This window comes from Crocodylus porosus, unplaced genomic scaffold (assembly GCF_001723895.1).
Source record: "Crocodylus porosus isolate Cpor-Errol unplaced genomic scaffold, CroPor_comp1, whole genome shotgun sequence".
NCBI lineage: Eukaryota > Metazoa > Chordata > Crocodylia > Crocodylidae > Crocodylus > Crocodylus porosus.
The window spans coordinates 30,460,879-30,485,813 of NW_017728947.1; the positions used below are offsets into that span (position 1 = coordinate 30,460,879).

At 39.2% G+C, this 24,935-nt stretch overlaps 2 protein-coding genes across 3 annotated transcripts in view; one reads left to right on the forward strand and one right to left on the reverse strand.

Annotated features, from left to right (window-relative positions):
• The window catches only part of CSRP3 (cysteine and glycine rich protein 3), a 22,566-nt gene extending 19,325 nt beyond the window's left edge, over positions 1-3,241 (forward strand). The window contains exon 6 of the mRNA XM_019551845.1: positions 1,565-3,241. Coding sequence (XP_019407390.1) covers positions 1,565-1,638 — 74 coding nt within the window. The 3' untranslated portion in view covers positions 1,639-3,241. The remainder of the gene's footprint in view (positions 1-1,564) is intronic.
• Positions 2,928-24,935, reverse strand: part of ZDHHC13 (zinc finger DHHC-type containing 13) — a 24,513-nt gene continuing 2,505 nt past the window's right edge. For both annotated transcript variants that reach the window (XM_019551843.1, XM_019551844.1), the window contains 14 exons: positions 24,404-24,481; positions 23,644-23,788; positions 20,160-20,224; positions 19,341-19,503; positions 16,834-16,959; positions 15,117-15,250; positions 13,835-13,935; positions 11,188-11,312; positions 10,060-10,122; positions 9,615-9,708; positions 8,660-8,743; positions 5,981-6,138; positions 4,247-4,344; positions 2,928-3,582 (listed from right to left, as the gene is read on the reverse strand). In XM_019551843.1, coding sequence (XP_019407388.1) covers positions 3,447-3,582; positions 4,247-4,344; positions 5,981-6,138; positions 8,660-8,743; positions 9,615-9,708; positions 10,060-10,122; positions 11,188-11,312; positions 13,835-13,935; positions 15,117-15,250; positions 16,834-16,959; positions 19,341-19,503; positions 20,160-20,224; positions 23,644-23,788; positions 24,404-24,481 — 1,570 coding nt within the window. In that variant the 3' untranslated portion in view covers positions 2,928-3,446. The remainder of the gene's footprint in view (positions 3,583-4,246; positions 4,345-5,980; positions 6,139-8,659; positions 8,744-9,614; positions 9,709-10,059; positions 10,123-11,187; positions 11,313-13,834; positions 13,936-15,116; positions 15,251-16,833; positions 16,960-19,340; positions 19,504-20,159; positions 20,225-23,643; positions 23,789-24,403; positions 24,482-24,935) is intronic.

Genomic DNA, 24,935 nt, shown 5'->3' on the forward strand with positions numbered 1-24,935 from the left:
CTGGAGGGGATCCCTCCTCCCACCCACCTCTGCCTCCACCTCACAGCAGGGTTTCCCCCCACCTCCCCTCCCTGCTCCCTTTGACCTTCCCCACCGCCTCTCCCTCCCTATCAGCTGTTGTTGGGGTTGGGCGGCAGGCAGGCGCCACCACTGTGACCCCCCCTCCTGTCCCTGCTTCCCTCCCTTTCTTCCCTGCCACCTGGCCCCCACAACAGCCACCACCATGACCCCCCCCCCTTGCCTCCTCTCACCCCAAGCCCACCCAGGCCTGTGCAGCCTCCCTCTCCCCCTGCTGGCTGTTGTTGGGGCCCCTTCCTGCTCCCCTCCCACCTAGCCCTGACAGCAGCTGCCACTACGACCCCCTGCTTCGCCTCCCCCTACCCCACTCCCCTCCCTACTGGCTGTTTTGGGGGGTTTCAGAACAGTCTTGTGATGCCCCCCCACACACACCCTCAGGCAGGGAGGCATGGGAAAGACCTGCTGCTCAGGCTGCCAGGGTGTGTTTGCCACTGCCATAAATTTCCTTGGCAGGAGCTCAAACTTGGGCCTGTGCAGCCAATCGCCACCTGCCCTCAGCGGCACAGGGACAGTTGGCCAAAAGCATTACAGACAGACAGACAGACTAAGCCCTTTATTATATTAGAATAGTCATAACTATTCTTTTTCTATAAACAGAAAGTCTTTTCAGCTGTAGGACTTGCTCATCACTCGTGGGCACACTGACCATGCAAAATAATATTTAGACCAGTGGTTCTCAACTTTTTTAGGCTCCTGGCAATCTCTGTAACTGCTGTGAATTGAGCAGCACCCCAATTCAGTAATTAATTTGTTTATTGCAGCACTTATCTCATGGTGTAGGGTGAGGAGGATGAGGAAGAAACTCTTAGCTTCCCACAGCCCAGAAGGGCAGGGACCATCATGAGTTTACCTCCTTGCACTGAAGTCAGGCACTAATGAGCCTGCACTTAACTCTTCACACTGGGGAGAGGGGAGGAATGAGCACTTCAGACTTCACACAAGGGCTGGCAACGACAAGCATGACCCTTACCCAGAGATGAGCCTACTCATACCATCTTGCATAGGAGTTGGGGAAGAGTAAGCGCTTATCTTCTTGCATACCAGGGCACCCTCAAAAGGAGCTCATGGCAGCCTGTTGAGAATTACTGATTTAGACAAAACCAACACTTGCACCGAATCCTAGTAATTCCTATGAGCTCCTTGGAAAATCCCAGCCATAATACATATTTTCGCTATTTTACATTAATGCTTCTTGCTTGCAATCTACTTTAGTAGTTGTATCTTAGAGTTTTTAGGTACTTTACAGTCCTAAAAGTTATTCTGATAAGGACTTGATTTGAAGCTATACTAGCAAGCTCATCTACCTTAAAAACAAAAATGCTGTTGAATCTGTGAATGTGCCTGAGAAAAGAAATCCACATTTAATTCTCACAGCTTGCCTAGCTATTGTATTTCATTATAAATTAGGGCTTTGTATTATCATTTACCACAAAAAATAACACAAAATGTCAACTAGCAAACTTGTTTTCTTTTTTTTTTGTTGCAGTTTGCTATGCAAAGAATTTTGGTCCCAAAGGAATTGGATTCGGTGGCCTCACTCAAGTGGAAAAGAAGGAGTGAAAAATGCTGTAACAGGTCTTTTGCTAATGCAACAGGCTAAGTGAAACAATGATGCATTTATTTAAAAAAAGTCATTTTTTAAAATGATTCCTTCACCCCATAGGAGAATTCCTGAAGTAGCTAGAAAATACATTTTGACAGAACTGGATTTAAGTTTATTCTAAAACGATTAGAGCAATAATACTGTTTAATGAAACAGTCTGTGAACAAATGAATATTTATTTAAAACTGCAGTTACAGTAGCCCTTGTGCACTTTGCACAGAGAAATCATCATCCCCTGACCCTGGGGTCAAACCATGGTATTCTGGATTTGTATCAATATAAATGGAACAGAATCTGGCCCATAATCTATACTCTCTCTCATATCAAAGTTATACTGGTGCTATTGCACAAGAGGAAATATTATTCAAAAGGCACATTTCTAATGTGACACTAGCTAACAATTTCAGCTCCATCCCACTCTTTCATTCCAACACTTTGTGCTCAAAAGCTTGTGTAAACACCTCTCCCAACTAAGTATATCCCACCAAATATACCACCAACATTTTTTCGGTCAAAAGGAAGGACTTCTGGGTAGGGAAATGAATCTACATTTTCTTACAAGACAGGGTATTAAATCTAGTTTTGTTACTGTGTTTTAAGCTACAATAAAATGTAGATACTGCTTTCACACTGTGATTAAGTTACTGTACTTATTTTCTTGTATTTTAAGACTCCATAATCATGTCACGCACTAACCTAAACAAACATGTCTATGCCAATTGTAAGAGTTCTGTTTTACCTGAAAACTGCTAGTCGAATATTTTATTTTGATCTTTAGTTTACTGGTCTTGATTTGTGCAGCTTTTCTTATCTCTATTAATACCACCTTTGGTCTTTTCTATTTTAACAAAAAACAACCAGTAGGACAGAATAGGTGTAATATTGTGTGCCGTCCACTTGGCATCTTAAATATGTCTTGCATCAGATTATAGAAATAGTCTCAAGGTATGACATTAAACACTAACCTTAAATAGGCCACTATTAAAGCCCCATCTCTGCAGCCTGAAACAATGTAAAGTTACAGTCTTGTCCTTTACATTCACCATTATTTTTTGATTACTTGAGGTGTCCATTTTCATTAAAAAGTGGTGCACGCAAGTGCATATTAAACCAATCTCTTCTTGTTCAGAGTTAAGAGCACATTATCCTTTTGCTGCAGTTATGTTTAATGATTTTTAAGTGTATAAATTTCACATTTCCCATGAATGCTAGGGGGGAAAAGAAAATCAGAAAATACACTTGAAAGCACAAATGGTCTAATTTATTAAATGTTAAATCTGTACAAAAAACAGTGTTTAGATTTACTGTTTGCTTTACACAATATAAAGACAAGCTATCAAAAATTCTAAAAGGATTTCAGTGCTTTTAAAACTTTTTGTAATAGCCAATTCAATAATATTAAAATGTTTTATTTCCCTTAATTGTAAAAAAAAGCATCTTTTATGGAAGCAGTCTGCATAAAGAAGCAAAAGGTCAAAATCAGATAAGATTTTTGGGTTGCTGTATAAAAACCTATTTTGGTAAAATACGTATTTAATGCCATCTCAGTTGCAGAAAATTTAAAATTGTTTCATCTGAAAATCACAGCAATTATTTCACAGCTATTTTGCTGTAGTTTATGCACATAAAAATTTTACTATGTAAGCAGTAGAACCATTATAAAAAATTAAGGCAAGAAAATTTGAGAAGAACTTGTAAACAAAACACAGAATATCCAGCTTTATTTAGCTTTCAGCTTAGCTCAAGAATTTCATGCTGCTTTTCTTCAGACAGAACGGATGTTTTTACCCTCTGCTGGATGACTCAGAGTATATTGCTTAGTCCAGTCAATTCCACTGGGCTTGAATATGCCAAAGCACCTGCACTGAAAAAGGTCAGCAATATTCTGGAAACATCCTTGACTGGAAATAAGAGAGACATACATACCAATTAATAATAATGAAATGGAAGACAAAGTAAAAAAGCTAAATGCACTAAAGAAAAAGCATTTTAAGCACAGCGACCCAGAAAAATAAAAATATTTCCCTCTTATCTATTCAGTGTGTGTGTGTGTGTGTGTGTGTGTGTGTGTGTGTGTGTTACTTAATAGAACAGAGATTTTGCCCATAAGCATTTCTGTTAGAATAGAAATCTTGAATACCTCATTTCTTATGCTAGCTGCAATTATGTCACTATTCACCAATTAAAAATATTAGTGTTGAATAGAAGAACCCTCTTCTATGTTTAGGTGTAATATGAGCTACAAACATTCCACAAAAAAGAGAGTAAGTATATTTTTACCATATACCATACCCTAGAGTTTAATATGTTTTCCTGATTTCCAGTATGTTTGCCTAGTCCTTCCTGGTGATAGTCAGAACATCCATGGTGCTGCTTTAACCTTTACACATGGGGAAAAATCCCTGAGGGAAAGTCTGTCAGCTGGCCAAATTCCATCCTAGTTGTCTAAGTCATGTAAAAGGCATGTTTAGCAAACACCTAGAAAATCATCTTTTTCCCATGGGCACACAGATTAAAGGCATTCATCCCATTTCCTTAAAATACCTTCCTACCAAAAATACTTACTTGTATGGAGTTCTCCTGAGTGAAAAAGGCTGTTTAGAAGACTTGCTCTGTATTATGAGGTTTGTTCGCTCATATGAGGTCAAGCCCAGACATACAATCTTAGGAAAGGGAAGAAAAATATTTTATTGAATGATGAAATTGCAGTCAAAATACTAGAGATCTTAAAAGATACTAATTTTAGATTGGATTTTTCATATTTCTCAAATCATGAAACTATACTGTAAGACCTGCTTACAAAATAAGTATGCCATAAAGACTCCGAGAGGGACCAAGGAGTTGGTGCTATTAATGCCAACACTAAAAAATCATCCTTGATCTCTATACCCAGCCATTTGCAGATATAAAGGTCAACACACAGGTCAAGATCATGGATTCTTTCACTAAATACAATGGGCACATTTACATGTGATGCTAACATAATGTAGCACTGACAGGCAAAAAACATGACGCCATGGCTATGTCACTATAGGGATGTGCTTCCTCGGTATAATGTTGCTATGGCAACATAGCAGCTAAAAATAACTGCACCATGCAGACAGCACAGTAAGGGCTGTTACTGAGCTGTCATTTAGTTCTTCCAAAAGGAAGTACCTTATGATGGTACAGTAACAATAGTGTCATAGGGGCACATGCAGATGCACCCAGTGAGAAGGAAAATATCATTACAAACACTGAAGCCATCATCCCCTGGTATACTGACAATGTGTTAAAATGCACTGGCCAAAGTGCAGAGGACAAAGTTTCAGCCTTCACTTTTAAATCTCCGCAACAGCATTTGCCACCTCCTACGTCAAATCACATAATGTGAAATGTAATGCATTATTTCCTATACTTGTTTACTATTTTTTCTGTTCTATAATTTTACATGGTAGGTTACACACAATAGTATGTCAGGCTGGGCAATTTCAGTAAATAGTGGTAAAAGACAGTAGGCAACATGTGAACAACGTATCACTTGTGAAAAAACAGGGAGTTGATTGCAAATGTTCTAGCCATTACTCTGATTTTTACCATGTTCAAAAACATTGAAACCACATTAATCTATTTTGAAACAAACAAAGAAAAATCAGTGGGACTTCTGACAAAACCAAAGACTGTAAAAAATGTATTAGCCCAATGAATTGCTTTTATACCCAACTAAATGACCCTAATTCTCTTGAAATTGGTAAATAAGCGTTTACTTTAGATGACAAGTACCATCTTGAAACAATTTTGCATGTGTAGCTAAGTTATCTGGGAAAAAATGCAGTTTAAAATGTGATACTTATCAGGGTAAAACCAGTCATACATTTTTTATTTTTATAATGAGACAATGTGAATTAATGATGCACTGCTCTGCTGTAGCATAGTTTTCAGTTCAACATTTATTACACCCTGGGCAGAATAATCAATCATATAAATACTTTTAGACAATGACACCAGTTATCTCACTTATGTACTTTCTGTCTATAAAGTCTTTATTTCTTAATATTTTCCCATAACAAATGTGCTCCCCCCTCAATTGGTACTATTTACAGCTGAATTCAGCAATAAAAAGTTTGATTTGGAGAATCCCTTCTAACTTGCATATATGAAGGGCAGCTGCAAAAATACAGTGAAACCAAAGGTACTGTCCTGGGATTTAAGTTGTACATCTTTGGTACTGACAGGCCAAGGAAGTTCTTGGAAAGTCCTCCAGGAAAAAAACAGATTTGAAAACCCTCAAAAAAGCACATAAGACAAAACAAAAGGTACCTGATAAAGCTGAATGATTAGTAACAATGAAGCCCATGAAGTATAAGAACACACTAGTGCAAAGATGTACAAAACCCACGGAGAACAAGATACTATTTGTGTGAAGTAAGTCCAAGCTCCATCTTGCTGGTAAGTTGTTGCACAATGTTCTGACCAGTCTAAGAATAAGTAAAGTTAGTACATTGAAGATTAATGTATTAAACTGTATTAAAATATATGTATTACGAAATACTAATAAATACTATCTAATAACAGAGTAAGGAATGATACACCATGCAGTCTTACATAAAAGCTCTAGAGACAAGATTTGTAGCAGTTACAAAACCAATACATGTGTCTGACTGCATGGAATCATTAACGGACATTAATGCAATCCTACCCATTTAACAAATTACATCTAAAATTAGAAATTACAGGAAATTAATGGGTTTACTACTAGGGGTGCACCGATACAGATTTTTGGGGCCGATACTGATAGCCAATTTTTGAGGCATATTGGCCGATACCGATCTGATTTCTAATACAGCTGCATGCAGCTGTTAAGTCTGTTGAGGTGGAATGGAAGGGGGTGGGAAGGGATGTGGGGGAGCAGATCAAGGCCCCTGCAGTGAGAGAGGGAGTGCAGCTGGGCTGGGGTAGGTGCTGCCCAGTTGGGGTGGGGCAGGGTGTGGGAAGCGGCTCTTGCTGCTGTGGGAGCTGCTGGATGAGTAGATGAGCTGCCAAATGAGTTGAGCACAGCAGCAGGAACCACCTCCCCTCCATGCCCTCCAGAGGAGTCATAGCTCCATCCCACGCCCCCTCCCCCCAGATGGGCAGCACCTACCCCTGCCCCAGCCCCACACCCTCTTCACCATGGGGGCTTTGATTTGCCCCTCAGGCCCCTCCCCTTACATCACTACAGACTTATCAGCTGCACGCAGCTCTCCACGCTGCCGGCTGTGTTCCTCACTGCCTACATACTGCGCTGCACCTGGTTGCATGCACAGGACATTTTTCAGCCAAATTATCAGTCACATCAGGCCAATTTCCGATATAGACTATTTTCTTTATTTTGGTGCCGATCCAATATTGGACTGATGTATTGGTGCACCTCTATTTATCACACGCTGTGTAGACATATTATTCATACACATTATAGTGGTGTGGTCCACTTATGCAAAATACCTTCTGCCAATCTGACCTAAAACATATGTAAGATGGAGTTTTTGTGTGATTAATACATTTAGAACAGACAACAAAGATTTGTCTGACAGAAAGGGTTGAGTAGACTCTTGTTGTGTTCTTATTTATATCGTGTATTTTTAATTCATGGACTGGACATATTTTAGAGCCTTTTATAAAATGGTATAAAGTTACTGAAAGGCAGTACTACTTCACTGGGGCATTTTTTCTTAAAATGTTGCTTCATGGTTATTTGTGACTTTAAAAAACACTGTTAAAAAGGTACCCCAGTTTGTGACAGTCACCTTTTTGTTTGGATTATAAATCCAAAGGAATAAACATCAACGTCACCAGTGCCAAAAAGGCAAGTAATGTTTCACTTAGGTCAAAGAGGTAAAGTTGGATCGTATTATGTTTTTTAAATAAAAAGATCTAAAATAAAGCAAAATGCAGGATATGAGTTCAAGATAATGCCCCATTTCTTACACTTACTTCACTTAATGTTAAAATACTCATATCAATATGAATATCAGACAGGACACAACAAAGGTAAATTCTTTGTTCTGACTTTTGTTTTAACTTAATATTAGTATTGATTCATCCTCAAAAAAATCACTTCATAAGGGCTTTCTGCACTAAGAAATACCATCTAATCACAGTAGCACTTCGAAGTGCAGAGGAGCTGAATTACGAATGTTGGATATACAAACCCTAAACTGAAGCAGTGAACAATATCAATCAAATCCCAAACTACAGTGCAATCTCACTATTATGAGTCCCTATGGGACAGGAAAAAAGTTTGTTAAAAGAGGTTGATCACTGGAGTAGAATTAGGCAATCTGCTGTATCATAATAATGAAATAAAAGCAGTTCTTGCTGTTGGGATTGTTAAAAGGGGTTTATTATAAAATCAGGATCATAATAAATCAGGCTATGCTGCAACATGTCAGAAAGTAGACATGACATTTTTTGAGAGCAACAGTTTAAAGTAATTGATCTGTCCCCTCTTTTATATTATCACTAAAGTTTTAAAAACAGTCTTGGTAAGAATCTTTAACACAGACATTTCCAATTAACTGTAAGATCAATAAAATCTTTCTAGTAGTATACTTATGACCACATTTTCTGCTGCAGACAAAGAGTGCTTCTAATCCAATAGAATCTATGTACACTTATTCTTTTCCCCTTCGGTTTTCAAATTTTGAGTCTAGTAAAACCTACACTTCTTTCTGAGGTCACATTTAAAAAAAAAACCAAAACAAGGATTTCTACAGCAATACTTCTGAGGCATGCTATTTTTGGCTCACAATTAATCGTAGATATACATTCAATCAAGAGGTTGATTGTGGTCTCAGATGTACTAGTATCTTTGGAAAAGTTGCAGTGATTGCTCTTATATAACCAAGATTATGACCAAAGCATAAAATAACTAACTGCTAGATATGAAATGCTGGAGAATACAGAAAATGTAACAAGTCCTTGAAAATTACAATAAAAATAAAATGCATAAATACATACAGAGAAGGGTTCCATATAACATCCAGGTGCCTACCATAGCCAGGAAAAATAGAAACAAGATGAAATAATAATGGTTTCCAACACCTGTTTGAGACAAAAAAAAAAGACTTTCATTCTGCATCTTACCAGCATTAGTATTTTCCCCAAACTTAACAGGGATAGAAATACCATGAACATCAAGTGTAAGAGTCACTGTGCTCAGTATATCTGACAAATCTGCTTTAACATTTTTCTCAACTTGCTTAAGCTAGTCACCCTAATTAAGTCATTGAAACTGTGTATGATATTGTTGACGAGGACTGGATCTACTACTTGGAGTCTGACATAAGCAAACACAGTTCTTTTAACTGGGTGAAAATCACTTATGTATCCCCAGTTCTGTTCTAGCTCATAATAATCTCCTTGGGATGATAGTTAACCTGCACTACTACTACTATTTCTGTTCTGCAGCATTATGAACACACATGTGAAAACACACAGGCTGTATTTTGGGCTTTGTAACTAATATAATTATTTTTCTTTAAATATTATAAGAAATGTTCACTTCTTTGAAACTTCACATCAGAATTAATTCAATCTTATAAGTAACTTGTAGATGTCCCAGAGCAAAAGATTTTAAGCATTTAAATTTCCCATTTGTACGTAAAATCATGGCTTTAAAGGTTATCCTCCATAGCAATATTATTTGTCACAGTTCTAGCCAGTGTGGTTCCCCATTAATTATAGTGTTTGGAAACCCTTGTGAGCTCAACAAACTTTAAGCTCCCTCAATGACTTCATTTCAGAGTATCCTTCAAAGAAGGACAGTATACAGTCCTCATGGGGACCAACCTCTTTGTGCTTCAACTGCAGATGATAACTAAATTGTGACATTACATAGTCTATCGGTGTTTAACAAACATCCTGCAGCTCTTTCTATGCAAGGTATATTCTAAGCATGTTAAAACAAACTCACCTACACATTGGCCAGTCCATAGACAATGCTGGTCATATCTAGCTACACATGCGTTGCAAATAAGGCAGTGCATGGATCTCAAAGGCTTTTTTATCTAGGTAAAAGGATGAAATTATCTCTCATTATAGAATAAGTTTTGCAACATTACATAAAGGACACAGTTATGCTTTAAGAAAAAACAAAACCAAAAAAACCCACAACACACAAAAAAAATAGATCTATATCAGTTTACAGGACCTGTAATTAAGGTTAAGGAACCAGAACCTGCATCCCTCATTCATGAGAAGTAATATTGAAGTCACACAGTAAAGGTAATGGTGGGGAGGGCACATGTAGACTTCAGGAAATTATGCACATAATACAGGGTGTATGAAAAAGGAGCAGAACTTAAACATGCAACATAATCTAGCTTTTATTAAAAAGAAATCATCAAAACTTCACTTACAAGACATGATGTGCAAAATGTTCTGAAGTCCAAGCAGCCAGCTTCTGCAAGAGTAACAATACTCTGAAAGACAAGTTATTTTACAATTGCATTTATCTAATGATTTTTCAGGGGCATAAGGATGGTTAGTCTGTTAATAAATACATTGAAGATGAAGAGTATTTCTAAGCACCAAACAACTTTGTTACTGAAAATATGCAGCCAGAACTTTAATGTTTGCTTGCTTTTTACATTTGATAGAGGACAGGCTTATAGAAAGGAACAACAGACAGAGACCTATGTAGTCTTCCAAAATCACTCCCATCCATGCAACAAGCTATCTTTCTTTCTCTCTCTTTTTTTTTTTTTTTGCGGTTGTGGGGGAGTGTGGAGTGACATGTCCACAATAATTCAAATCATATAACATAGTTCAAAATCATACAAATAGTTCATACCATACAGCATGGAGTAATACTCAAGCCAGTCTCATTTTCCATGAAGTACTGCTCACACGATCAGTAGTACTTCTGGACAAATAATAATTTATGTGGCAGCCCATACAATTAACATGAGTGATCATTAAGTGAAAAGTTGGAAGTTCCCTGTTAATTGATGGCCACCTCTTGCTCTAAATACTATTTGGTAAGGCTGCTCTAATACTTTTCCCAGTTTTCCAAAACATACAATAGGAAATCACGATACTGCATGATAACCAGAATCTCAAAGTCACCCAAGCATTATGAGTAGATGCATAAACATGCATAACAAAATTACAAACAATGCCACATGACACAATGAATCATGGCTGGCGGACCAAATTCTATGCTAATTTTTACTACAGACAAGTTCAGTGATATTTTATATAGTAGGCAGGCTTGTATACAATTTGGCTCTCTCAACTTTTAGACAGACAACATACATGAGAAGAAAATTGGGAGGAATGTTTAAAAAGCAACAACTGAAACTTTACAGTGTATGAAAACATGGACAAGCATGAGTTGCAATTTCAGGTACTAAAAGTTAAAATGATTATAAAGAGTTAAAGTAAAAACATATCACTGTTGACTGTTTTTGAACAAAAACAAATAGAAAGGATAAATGAGCAAAAATGCATTGTATTATGTAGCATTTTTATGAAGGTAAAAATACCTTTTTTCTTTCTTCTTCTGAAGCCTTTATGAATCCAGGATCAGTTTTCCAAGTTTTGTAGAAGTAATAGAGAAAACCAAATATGCTGAGGACAAAAAACCACTGAAAAACTGTGTCTATTAAATGTACAGTTCAAGTTAAGGAATATACTTTTTGTATCAAGTATTACAAAAAAAATATTAATATAAAACTTTAAACTTGCATTACTTAACTGTAGTTTTACAAATTATGACACTGAATGAAAAACAGATGGATTTTATTCTTAGTAGTAGTGTATTCTTTGTATTCCACAGCATGTCACTTAGCTATTGTGCCCAATACAGTTCTAGATATGTATCTTTTCATCATCAGTAGACATATGTTTACTTAAAGATCAAAGTTCTCAATTTCCACTTCTGATCCTGGACAATATAAACCTCTAGTATAATTTGGTGTGTTTTTCTCCCCAGTGGCTGACTAAAATAATAGTAATATTATCAGGTAAATATAAGATTATACAACATATATAGACAGGTATACAGAGTGAAGGTACAGTATTGCTTACATATAGATATTCACTCCACTATTTTCTTGTACATAAAGCCTGACATCTATCAGACTACTTACACAATTAGTACAAACTTTTTACACTCTGGTATTGTAAGCATTTGTTAACAGTTTGAAAAAAAACAAGAAACAAAAAAAGCAGCATCTGAAAACAAACTAAGTTAGGACTGGAATCTTTCAGTGTTTCAGAATCATTTAATACTTATACTTCAAAGGCCTTTTTTTGTAAATTGGAAATAACTGACATAATCTATAACTAAAATCAAATGACAAAATATCAGTTCTGTGTATTCCAAATGTTATCTTATCCATATCTCAAACCAAGTGTAAGTTATAATAAAAATAAAGGTTCTTGCGATTTCAACATAAACCAGTATGATGGTACCTTTCTCTATGAATACTAGTAATACTGTGCATGCGTTTCTGCTGTTTTGAAGATCTCAGGGAGCAAATCTATGGACTAAGTTTGTGGACAAAGTCTATGGGCAGTTACAGAAAGGAAATATGTGCAAACATAGTGAAGTGGGGAGGAAAAAAAAAAGGTAATGACCTACTTGCTCATATTGTTTCAAGGAATACTTGGGGCTTCTTGAGTTTGTTTTGTTCAAAGTTTCTAAAACGTGGAAAAAACTGCCCAGTTCAAGGTCTTAATTTTTTTCAGTCTGGAAACAAAAAAGGAGCTCAGTGATATTTTATAAACCACTGAAAGATATATTTTTTAAATGAAACCAAAACCCTAAACTCCACATTTACACACTGCAATAACAAATAATTTACTTATGACTGAAACAAATATATGCATGAACTTCCAACTGGAATATCTCCAGGCAATTCACAGAAATTAATCCTGATAACTGTATTAAGGAGATCTCATTAGAAACAATACAAAAGAAAATGCCACTTAAGGGATGAAGTAATTGAAAATGAAATGCTACTTAGTGTAGGAATACTTCAATGCTGATTTAATACAAAAATTATTTTCAATTACAAATATCTCCCTAACACCTTTTTTGAAAGATCCATTTATAAAATGAAAAAGTAAAGCACTCTGTAGCAACAAAGCAGCAGACGGGCAAATGAGTGCAACATTTGTATATCAGTTTATACACGTCAATCAATCCACTGCCTTCTCAAAGCATTTTAAGTATCATTATGGAGAAGTCTGTAGTTAGTGTACAACACAAAACATGCACTTCAACCCTAAACATACATGAAGATAGGAAACCTGCCTGGTTTTTAAAAAGCTACAACCACAGCATGTTATTTGTTGAATTAACCTCATTTCAGGAGCGGGAAGCATTACACATTTTTATTTTTAGAGTCAAGAATTTATTGGACCAATGGCATGACTGGGATAGACTTGGACACGTTTTTGAATGTACTATATTCTTGTTTGGGCCCTGAAACAATGAACTGCTTAAACCTGTGCCTGCCACTGCTCAGCATGACCAGAATAGGAAAGGTTAAGCACTTATCCTGCTGACATTTGCTTATTATCCATCCTATGGATTTCCAAGGGATAACTCCTAGGCACAGTCCTTCAAAAACCTTATGCTTATTTTACTTGTGCTAGTATTGGAGTGAAGTTGTAGTCCTAATGGTCTGGGCAACAAGTGAGGGGCAAGGATATTTTCAGTTTCATAGTTTGTAGGGTCATAAGGGACTTGAGCAGATCATCTAGTCCGACCCCCTGCCAAGGCAGGAAAGAATACTGGGGTCAAACGACCCCAGCAAGGTGATTGTCTAGCCTTGTCTTAAAGACCCCCAGGGTAGGAGCCAGCACCACTTCTCTTGGAAGTTGGTTCTAGATCCTAGCAGGGTGATATCTTTTACAGGGCCAACTGCAAGGCTGAGAGAGATTTTAGATAAGCTTTTGAGCACAAAGTACTCTTTTTTAGGTCACCTCCTCAGGGCATAGTGTATTCCTAAGAAAAGGTCACTCAAAGAAGAGTACTTTGTGCATAAAAGCTAGTCTAAAATCTCTCTTGATCATGCAGGCGGTCCAATAAAATATCATCCCACCAAAAATATCCTTGCTTCTCACCTGTTTCATTTGACATTTCACAGGAAATCATTCTACTTCTCTTTGCATAAAGGATATCAGGCAGGAACCAGACAAACCAGGTCGTGGACATCCAAAATATGGAACTTAGCATAAATATTGCTGGTAAGTGTTTTAGGTTCTTGAACCCCAGGAAGCGCCTGAAAGAAAATATTAAAAGGTATGCTTCTATTATAGGAAAATATATTTTTCTAATGATAATATACAATTCTCTTCTAAGCTACTGAAGAATCATTAAAAAACTTGACGCAGGCTCATACTGAGCACTTCCTCACATGCTCCGTGGCAGGGGTGGGGCATACTTTAATTAGCATGCCTCCAACAGCTGCTTTAATTAAAGCACCACAGTTTCTCACATATCAATATTCCTGCACTTCAAAATGGTGGCAGGGGCGCTTGAACTATAGCTCATTGAATGAGGTTTAATTCAAGTGTCCCTGCTGCCATTCTGAAGTGCAGAGATGCTAATACATGAGATGTGGGAGGCTGCTGGAGGACAGTAATTGCCATGCTCCAGCAGACTCGATTAATCTATTAATTGAGTCTGCTCCAATGCACTGCAATGACAGCACAGGAGCAGCCTCTGCACTTGTGTACAGACATCCACTGAGCTTCCATTTAAAATGAATTTGAAACTGCAGCTCAAAAAGATACTGTGGCCAAGCACACTGGTACATAACCACAATGATGTTCTATGATGGCAGGCTCTGTTCCATTCTAATGCGTGATGTCAAAATTAGGTTGGTTATTTTTATTGATGATGAATGTAACATTGTGTCAAGAAAATACAGATTGTACACAAGGGCAGTACCAGCATCATTTCAACAAACACTAGCTATAAGGCAAGTGACCTATAAGCTGGAAAATAATTTTGGCTGGGGCTGTGGAAGGAGTTCTGAGGGATCTTCTATTGGTGGTCTGAAAGCATACAGGGAAAAAGTTAGGCTAATTTGCATGTCCAAAAATATCAACAGATGAGGTAGGCATCATGAAGCAAGAACTCAGCCTGTGGTAGATCAGATCCTCAACAGTATTTTAATTTTAATGTAATTAAAATGTTCTGCTTTAATTTAAATATATTTAAAGACTTTTTCTGTAACATTTATGGTAAATAATGTTTTGAAAGGTATACCTTTCTTAACTTCTTTAATCATTCTGATAAAGAATTTTGATAAACATAAGGAAATTAGTTATTTTTAACCAGTTAACTTAAAAGCTAAACATGAACCTGTGAGGCGCTCTCAAGAGAATAGTGTACAAGATATATATATAAAAGCATTTGCAATATAAATACAGGCACAGAAAAGGTAAATGCACAAACCTTACAAACAGAGTCATCGCCAAAAACAGAATGACAAGCAGACTTCCCTTCAAAAGCCATGAATCAGAATTTAAGTCCAGGATATATCCTACAGCCCACACCAGTGTCAAGCAAGACACCAACATCAGGTATACCTATCAAAGGTGATTATTGTAGTGATAATGTATATAACATACTGTATTAAACAAAATGCCAAACATTGTAAAACAACAAAAATAATTTCAACAAATTATTGTGAGATCCAAAGTGGAAATACAATTCTCTGAGGAGATAACCACCATACTGCATTTTGTACCAAAGTTTCTTTCTCTAACAGCAGTCTCTTTCTTAAACATAATCAGGAACAGTATTAGGAAATACATGACTTAACTTCTTAAGTAAACTGTTCATCAGCTGAAATACGTTACTACTTCCAGTGGTTTCTCTTAAAATAACTGTATATCACCAGAAATGTGACTCTACTATTTTTCTTATGAATACCGGCTACACATAAAACAAATAAAAAGGATCTCTCCAGCTCCTTACCAACAACATCAGTGAAAAATGACCAAAAATCTTCCTTGAAGAAAGATAACAGAATTTCAACAAAATTTAACTCCACACTGTTCATTTCAGTGAAATGTGAATACAAACTTTTGAAACCATTTTTACAGAAACTGAATAAAGACTCTACAAAATCATTTGAGTTTTCTTCAGTGTGCAGTGATTTAAGTCTACAGAAGCAGTTAACTTCTTTTAGTTCAGCAGCTCACTAAAAATAAGGGTGCCTATAGATATGCTTGTTTGCCTTCTAAATTAAAACACGTCAGAGCAGACTATTAATTGAGTCTGCCCTGCATTCTACTTAGAACGCTCCAGCGTCACCTCACCATCACATGTATTAAGCCCTTGCACATTTTAAAATGGCCAAGGGGGATGCTTTATCCAAACCTCGTTGAATGAGCTTTAGATAACGCAACCCATGGCTGTTTTGAAATGCACAGGGCCTAAATACACATATTAATTAGAGCGGCTTTCAGGGGACCACTTTCATTAAAACTGCCCCCACCCCCAAACATATGTATAGGCAGCCTAAGAGCCTGACTCCAGGAAGTCCAACATTCACTTGCTATGTAAATCTGTTTATCTGAAAAATATTTACATACTGGCACAACAAGTCCTGGAGAACAAGTCTTATTAGAAATAAGAGTGCAGAACCATTATACAAGTATTCAGACAAGGAAGTGACCAACACTACTAAGGAAAGCTCCTTAAAAGCAGACTTATGCTCCCAGGGGGCACGTCTACATGTGTGAGTTAATGCGCAGCAGCCTATTTTATTGTGCATTATAGCGTCACATAAAAAACTGCAATCACACTAATGCGCAGGAAAATAGCCTACTTCACATTAAGTGTCACTTTAAAAATGCGCACTTTCGGTACTACACATTAGGGCAACCTAATGCAAATTTATTTAGTACCTCATATTGGAGGTACTAAATTTAATATGCATTAGGAAAAGTGTATTAATGAACATGTAGACACACCCAGGGAATAGGAAAGTCTGACTCCTTCAAGGACTCTTGCTGAATGCCTAGACTGCTAAGGCCCACTCAACAAGCATTTGTCATTTAAAAACTTAGGCCTCAGTGCCTAACACATGCCCAGCATCGGACCCATCTATTAAAAAATATCCGCTGTTATCTGTATATCACAAATCAGTTCCGTATGACTATACCTCATATTTTTCTAATGTCCTGAGTAATCTGGACTTTGTTTTGGTTCTCATTTTTTCTTCTTCAGTTAGCATATGGATAATTAAGTGATTCTGAGTCTGATGAGCAAGGTCAAGTGGTGTCTCTCCCTTAAAGAAAAAACAATATTATTTTTCTTAATATGTGTGTATTTAAATAACTGTCTTGAGAAAAGAGAAGCAAAGAAAAGAATAATTTATTAATACATTATTTTAGAGCTGATTTGTTTTGCCAATATTATTACAGAAGTACAACATGACTACGTCAATCACAGTTTCTCCTAGCTGTACATACTATTTTTCAGTGCTAACAAATCTGAATGAGAAGCTATACACTGTCTCCAAAGAAATACCACAACTTGAAGTTCTGGCAAAGTCAGATGTACAAAGTATGAGAGTGCCAAACAGAAAAGGCCAGGTAAGTGAAGTATAAAAAGGACAGTATTCTAGGACTCTTATATGATAATAAAAGATGAAATAGCTTGATCTATGGATCTTAATAACCACATAACATGCACAAATATTCAGTCTCAAAATTTATGCTTTGCAACATTTACTAAACTTACATGTCAATGCTAATTTAAACACGCATTATGACCAAGATTTTCAGAAGTGACTAGTGATTTCTGGTCTCCATCTTGGGACATCTTGAAGGGATTGGGTTTTGTAACAGGGGATCCTTGCTCTGTTACTAGGAGAACAAAACTTGCAAAGGCCCTTAGAAGTAGTAACTTTGTAGCCTGAGGGGGTAATTATTCAGGAAAAGGAAGTACAGAAGGGAAGCTGGACAAGAATGCCACCAGAGAGAAGCCCCCAGGAGGCAAACAGCAAAAAGGGAAAGAAAGACAGAGCACCTGCAATCACCACCAGCCCTGCCACAGGTGAACTGAACCTAAGCAGAGTCTCCAGCCCAGCTGGCAGGACTGAAGGGACTAATGAAAAATCCCTGTGCTCAGGCCAAGCAATAGGACTGGCTAGCTAAAAGGGGAGAGATTTACTTGTATAAGAGGCTGGTTCTCAGGTTAATAAGGTCATCCTACCCCTGGCTGGGGAAGGATGAGGTATTCTTTGGCAGGCTACTTTAGTGTGTGGCATCAAGGTAAAGTAAGCCCTGGCATGCAAGGGTGAAAAAGTCTCTTTCAATTTCTGAGCTGACCTAGAATGTGGATGATCTGCATTTGTACAGTTCTCTTGCTTTGTGAGTACTTGGCTGAGCTGTGCATTTTTTCCCTTGTGGTCAGGTTAGTAACAACTGGAAGACTGGGAGCCTCTCTGAGAGGAGGCTAGGAGGCTGTGTTGTGAGTGCCTTAAACTATGGAGAGGTTTTGTCCCATCCTAAAGCTAGAGGGACAGCAGTAGGGGAATGAGCACTGGGAGGGCACAGTGAGGCCAGGAAGCCAGAGAGAAGAGAATGGGCATTGTGAGGGCTGGGGAGGCTGAGAGACCAAGAGGGCTTAACCCCTGTGAGGCGAGAGAAGCAGAAGTTAGCTTGGCAAGAGCCCACTAGACAGAAGAGATGTGTGGGGCCAGGGTACCTAGATGGAACTTAAGCTGTGGTTTAAAGCCCCAGCAGGGCAGCTGCTGCTGAGAATCCAAGGCCAGAATAAGGGGGCCTGGGCTAAAACCAAAGCAAACAGCCCAAACCCCACAGGACCGATGCCTAGACAGATGAGACCTACTGAGCCAGGCAGCTCTAAGATTACAGCAGACTGACACCCATGAGACATGGCTGCAGCTATGGGGGATGCTGCAATTAAAACCCTAAGGCAACTTAACATCAGTTGGGCCAGTTTAACACCAGTAGCTCAGATTAGTTAAGCCCGCTAAAATTTTGCAATATTAATAAAGTAAGCTTGAATCAAGGCACCACAGTAAAAATACCATTCCAGGGCTCCGGATGCCTCCTACAGGACTATTTATTACATCCAGGTGTGGCAGGAAAGACATCAGGTGGTGGTATAGAGAAGCTGGAGTGAGGCAGGCTAGGCCAGCTACTAAGGGCACTGCTTCTGCCCCCCAGGACTAGGCCTGTCACAAGTTAGCAGATGTTCAGAACTTTCTGAAGCCAAGTCCCTTTAAGAGTCTCGCTAAGTATACAGAAACCACTAGCCACTCTTGAAAATACTGGCCTAGCTACCTAACCTCGACAGCACTCCTGTACAATAAGTAACATCATCCACAAATGATCAATAGGGAAACAAAGGCAGAAATCCTAATCCTGCAGGCCTGCCTGCAGTAAAAGTACATGGATACTCACTGAAGTAACACAGCAAAAATGTGTGCATCCAAACTGTAACACAAGAAGTTCCCATCTCAATTCTAGAAAAACTAAGCAAGAATGCCAGTACTGATGTCTATGCCATTCTGCCTTCTATTAAAAAGGACATCAAAGTTTTAATGGCTTTCAACAGCAGAGGACAAAGCCTTAGGATTAACTTCCCATGACTGCACCACATAGAATGAAGTGTAACGGGGAAAAATTAAAACTGTACCTTGCCATTTTTTATGTCTATGCTAGTTCCAGCCTCTAAGAGCAAATCTATAGCATCAACATTTCCTGCTATAACCGCCCAATGCAGTGCAGTATTCCTCTGGACTTTGTCTACAGCATTGAGAGAAGGATTAAACTGTAGAAGAAATCTCGTAGGTTCTGGTCTAGGAGAAAAAGAAAAACAAACACAAGTTACAAATCAATTGGGGGGGGGGACGAAAAAAAGGGAAGATATATTTTTTTCCCCCAAAAATCTTTAAAAAACTGAACACCACAACAGCAACATTGTGTTTCCATCATCATTTTATAGATGGGTGGAGAAAGACAGCCTGGTGAGGCTGCTCAGCAGTACATACTCTGTCAGCAGTAGAGCACAGATTTTAGTTCAGAACTGCTCAGTGCTTATTTCTGTATACTGTGCTGCCTCACTGTTGGTAAGCTAATGAGTTATGAGTGTAGTTTATAACTGTACCTTATGAACTGTGCACTAAGATTCTAGTTTTTCTTTTCTCTACCCACGTTACTTACTGGGGTTCATGCAGATGGCTTAAAGCTGCTATTAGTATCTGAAAACCAGCTGGCTGCAACATCAATGCACTCACACCAATACTTAGTACTTTCCCTACAGAAGGGAACTGGTTCCTTCCTTGTTTACTACAACCAACCTCACTCATTAATCTGTGAAATTTGGCATCTGCAGATGTACTAGAACTGGTACATTTATTTGTTATTTTAAAGGTACATTTTCATGAAAATTAGCCCCATGCCTTACATGGAAGCAGACAGGCTAATAATTATTTTAGTAATACCTGACACGTACCCAATTATTTTGAATGCTGATAGCATAAGAGGTGTCTGTCCGTTGACATCTGTTGAATCTACACTCTAGGCATAAAAAGATATATTCCGATTACTCAAGGGTTCAGGAAATAAAGATATCCTGTCAGACTCTCGGATGGTGGAAATAACCCTAAGAGAGTTAGAAGTGAGATCATTTACACGAGCTGAGAATCTACCACTCCGGTTAGCAGGAATCTCTTTGCTCTTTCCTAGTTCCTTTCAGCACATGCCAGTAGATTCAACAGGGATAATTTAAGACAAGGCTGTCCAACTGATGGTCCATAAGATGCATGTGGCATGTGAGGAGTTAATATCTTACCCAGCCATGGCTCCCTCCATCACTTCAGTTGCAATGGCAGTCTGAGCACCAGGGCTCTGTCCTCCTCCCATTGCTGCTATATTTCTGCCTTTGCCCCAGGAGGTGAAGCACTACAACAGCATGAGGACCTGAGGGTCAGTAAGGGGTGACACTGGGGTGGGGCTGTGCACTGCAGCAGGGGGGTGCAGAGTGGGGTGGGGAAGGAAGGATGGTGCTTGCAGCTATGGGAGAGAGCCCAGGGAGTGTTTATATGGCACACCTGGGATGTGGCCCCACAGGGCTTAGAACTTGGACAGCCCTGATTTAAAAGAACAGTCTTGATTCAGCCCTTTAGTCTTTCTAGATACTGCTGTTAATTAGAAACAGTCTTGCTTCTTCCTCCACATATATAGGTGGGTCAACTAAAACTACTAGTTCCTACTACTTGTGATTTTTATTTCACATTTTATTTCGCGTATGTAAATACATTACAAGACAGACTGAGTCCAAGGGAAATTTTTACCTCAATGAACTAAATGGGAAAAGCTTTATACTTATGTTCTGACATACACTATCTACAGCTACTCTAGAGGTAATAATTATTATTCTATTATAATGGGCTCTAGGATAGTGTGAATTATTTTCATTAGATTTTAAAATCTTAAAACAAAGCATTTTTTGAGAAGACAAAGACCCTGATGCTGCAAGCTGTCACCTACATGCATGCTTTTATTCAAATAATATTATTAAGGGTGAATCAAAGTAACAACATACTGTCAGGTCTACAATCTAAGTTTTCCAGGCAGTCAAGGTATCACTGCTAAGCTCATTGGTATACACTATATTTATCTGACTCTAATATGAGGTTCCCCTCCTCCGCTGTTTAACATGGGTGAAAGGGGGTGGAGAAAGCCCTCTTCTTAAAATTGAGTATGAGTGGGGAAGGGCACATGGCTGCTGTGGCTTGGGCAGCTCCAACCTGGGGATGGAGCTGAAGCCACAGTCACACTGCCTGCAACCCTACCCCAACCCCACTACTCTGCACCCCACCATCTCCCCCCTGCAGCCTTTGCTCTCTTGCCTGTCCCTCTCTTTCCCCTTCACCTTTACTGTGTGCTGGCAGGCTCCAGTCATGCTGCATCCTGGGGCACTGAGTACAGCCCCAGCCCAGCCCCACAGTAGTAGCACACAGCCTGCATGGTTGCTATGGGGGCTGGGCTGGAGGCCCTGAAGCTAAAACAGGGATGGAACCTCCTGGCCTGGAGCAAGATTGTGGGGGAGGGGCAGGAGCAGAAGCAAAGGGGGTGGGCCCAAGGCTGTAGAGGTGGCAGGGGGGTAGGTACATGTAAGGGGAAAACTTGACCTTCCCATGCCCCATACTTTTGCCCCCTGCCTAGGGCTAGGGGGTAGATTAAAGACAACCCCCAATAATTGGACTTTACACTTGGAAACTTATAACAAATTTTATACATTTTCCATGTACAGAATCTAATTATTGTGGGGGTTGTCTTAAATTCAGGGTTGTCTTAGATTTGAGTAAATATGGTAGTTATCCAAAAAGAGTTCTACCTGGCACATATTCTACAGTCTTGCTGTCGCCCTTAAATTGAGCATGCCACAGATACCAGAGGCATGACTGAATATATGGCTTTGAAAAATACTGAAAGATAGAGGCTCAGTTGAACCATTTTTAACAGAGGTATCAAACTCATTTAGGCTCATGAAACAGATGAATCGTATGAAGCAGAGGCTGATATAGGGGGAACAGAGGCTGTGCAGGGAGCAGGACCCTGCATGTGGGTCTCAGACCAGCTAGAACAGGTACCACACGCAGCAGAGACTTGGAGCTGCCAGAGTGGGTGCCAGGTGCAGCATGATTGCTGCTCTGGCTGGACTGCACTGATTGCAATGCCCATTTCAGCAGCTCCAGGATCTGCTCTGTCTCCAGTTTAGGTGTATTGCGGGGGGGCCCTGTGTGGGTCTGACCAGAGGCAGCACTGCGAGCTGGATGGCAGGGCTCCAGAGGCTGGATCCAGCCCATATGTTTGACATCCCTGAGTTAAAAACTTTCACTAATGATCAATACTTGCTTGAGTTAGAATACAGCAGGGGTGGGCAAAGTCTGGCCCATGGGCCAGATCCAGTCAGTAGTGGACTCAATTTCCCAGTGGCCCCTGCCTGTGTAGCTGGGGCTGCTTTTCATGGAGACCCTAGCAGCAGCTGTGCTGTGATAGTGCAGGTCCTGGGGTTCGGTGGAGGAGGAAACCAGCCCCAGCAGCAGTGTTAACCCCTTCCTGGTGTGGGTGCTGTCCTGCGCTGTGGGCAGGAGCAAGCCAGGCTCAGCTACTGCAACTTGTGTTGCCCCCTCCACCCAAGTCCGCCTCTCCCTGCTAGCAGGGTACATGGTAGGGTGCAGAGCTGCTCTGGAGCCTGGCTGGGATCTGCCACCATGACAATGAGGAGTTCAGAGCCAGGGTGGAGTTGAGATCTGCAGCCTGCATGCCTTGGGCAGGGGCATGTAGGCACCAGACTGCAGCTCTGCCCTCGCTCTGGACCACGCTGTCACCGCCATAAGATGCCATCTGGGCTCCGGGAGCAGCTCTACCCTGCCAGTACTGCCCCAGCCATGTGGGTAGGCCTCCTTGGAAATGGAATCTGGCTACCAGCTAGATCCACCATTTTGCCCACCCCTGGAATACAGTATTTCATTCTTAAATTAATGTGTGATGCCAAGTTATGTTTTCAGCAATTGAGTTTTTAAAGACCAAGTATAATTTATGTAGTACTCAGAACTGCAAAATGCTGTACAGGATTATTTAATACCTTTGATTTCAACAGATATAAACAGGAAGTTTTAAAACAAACAAACAAGAAAAGTTATTAAGCAGCTAAAATTAGATCATAACTTGTTCAAGGCAAGCCTGACATTTTCATTTAAAAACAAAACAACAGACATCAGCTACAAAAATAAATACATGTGTATGTATAATATATAATTAGTAGATAGAAGCCCTGCTCTTATTCAAAGCAGCATGTCCTACCATAGTTCCTGCTCAATTCTGTCCTGTTTCTGCTTTTCTTTTTTGCTCTTCTGTATCTGCATGTGTGTGCACATGCATGCGCACACACGAGGATATGCAGTGTGCACAGTAAATAGAAAACTTACCTGCCCTTTCGATATGAGATAAGCTATTATAGGCATATGCTGAAAGAGCACTGCTAAATGAATGCTACTGAATCCTTCTCCATCAATGAGGCTGGGATCTGCTCCACATTTTAACAACAGTATGACCATAGATAAGTGACCTTGTCTGTAAAGAGATATGAAATCGTTGTTAGAAACCTTAATAAGTACAGATGGTTATGAATGCATTTTTTACAAATTTATATTAAAATCATCTTTGAAATGATTAACCATCAAATAACTTGGAAAACCTTGGAGTGAGCCTGAGGTTCATAAAGTGAACCTTCATCATTTTAACTTTGACTATATTCTAAAAGTACACTTAACTAAGGAACAAACTTAACTTTTGGGGAGAAGTCTGAAATGTCTCCTAAGAATTTACTTTGCTGGAGGTATAGGAACCAGCATTTTCTTTTCTACTGTTATCTTTGTAAAATAAACAAATAAACCTCCACTGTTTAATTCAATGATCTGTATATCTCTGTTTTTAAAAATTAATTAATATTGCATTGTCATTAACATACTTGTTGCATCTATGGAAAATTTAAGTTTGGGAATTTAAAGCAGATTCCTATATGGGAGGGCAGAGTTGAGGACAAACATACACATGAAAGCTACCATCCTATTTGTATCTCCATAAAACAAATATAAATACTAACTAAATTTAAGATTTCACAGACATTAGGGCTGCTAGCATCTATACAAAAATGCACCAACAAATTAACTTTTAGTAGCACCTTACCTAATGGCCCAATGAAGCGGAGTAGAATTTAAATCTCCACCTAGCTGATCCACTACTGAACCTTTGGAAATATAAAACCTGTATAATAGCAATAAAATAAGACAAATGAGAAAGAGAGGGAAAAACAAGAGAAAAGACTGTTCTAGTAGTTACTTTTTTTGTTATAAAGATACTTTCACATGGAAGATGCATAGTTAGGAATATTTTACTATAATGAGACCAACTGGCGGCTACAGGAATGGTGCTTCGAGGAGGGCTTTGGCTTCCTCAGCCATGACTGGCACATCATGACAAGAGACATGCTAGGATGGGATGGGCTCCACCTTTCCCCTAAAGGTAAACATGTGTTCTCTTCTAGGTTGGCAGACCTCCTCCGGCGGGCTTTAAACTAGGCTCATCGGGGAAAGGGGAAGATGAGGGCGGAGGAAACATCAGACTGCCAGACCAAACAGCACCCACAACTACAGCCCAGCCCAGACCAACGAGCGAAGTGAATACACAGGTAAGAGATAGGGGCCAGGGTAACACTGGG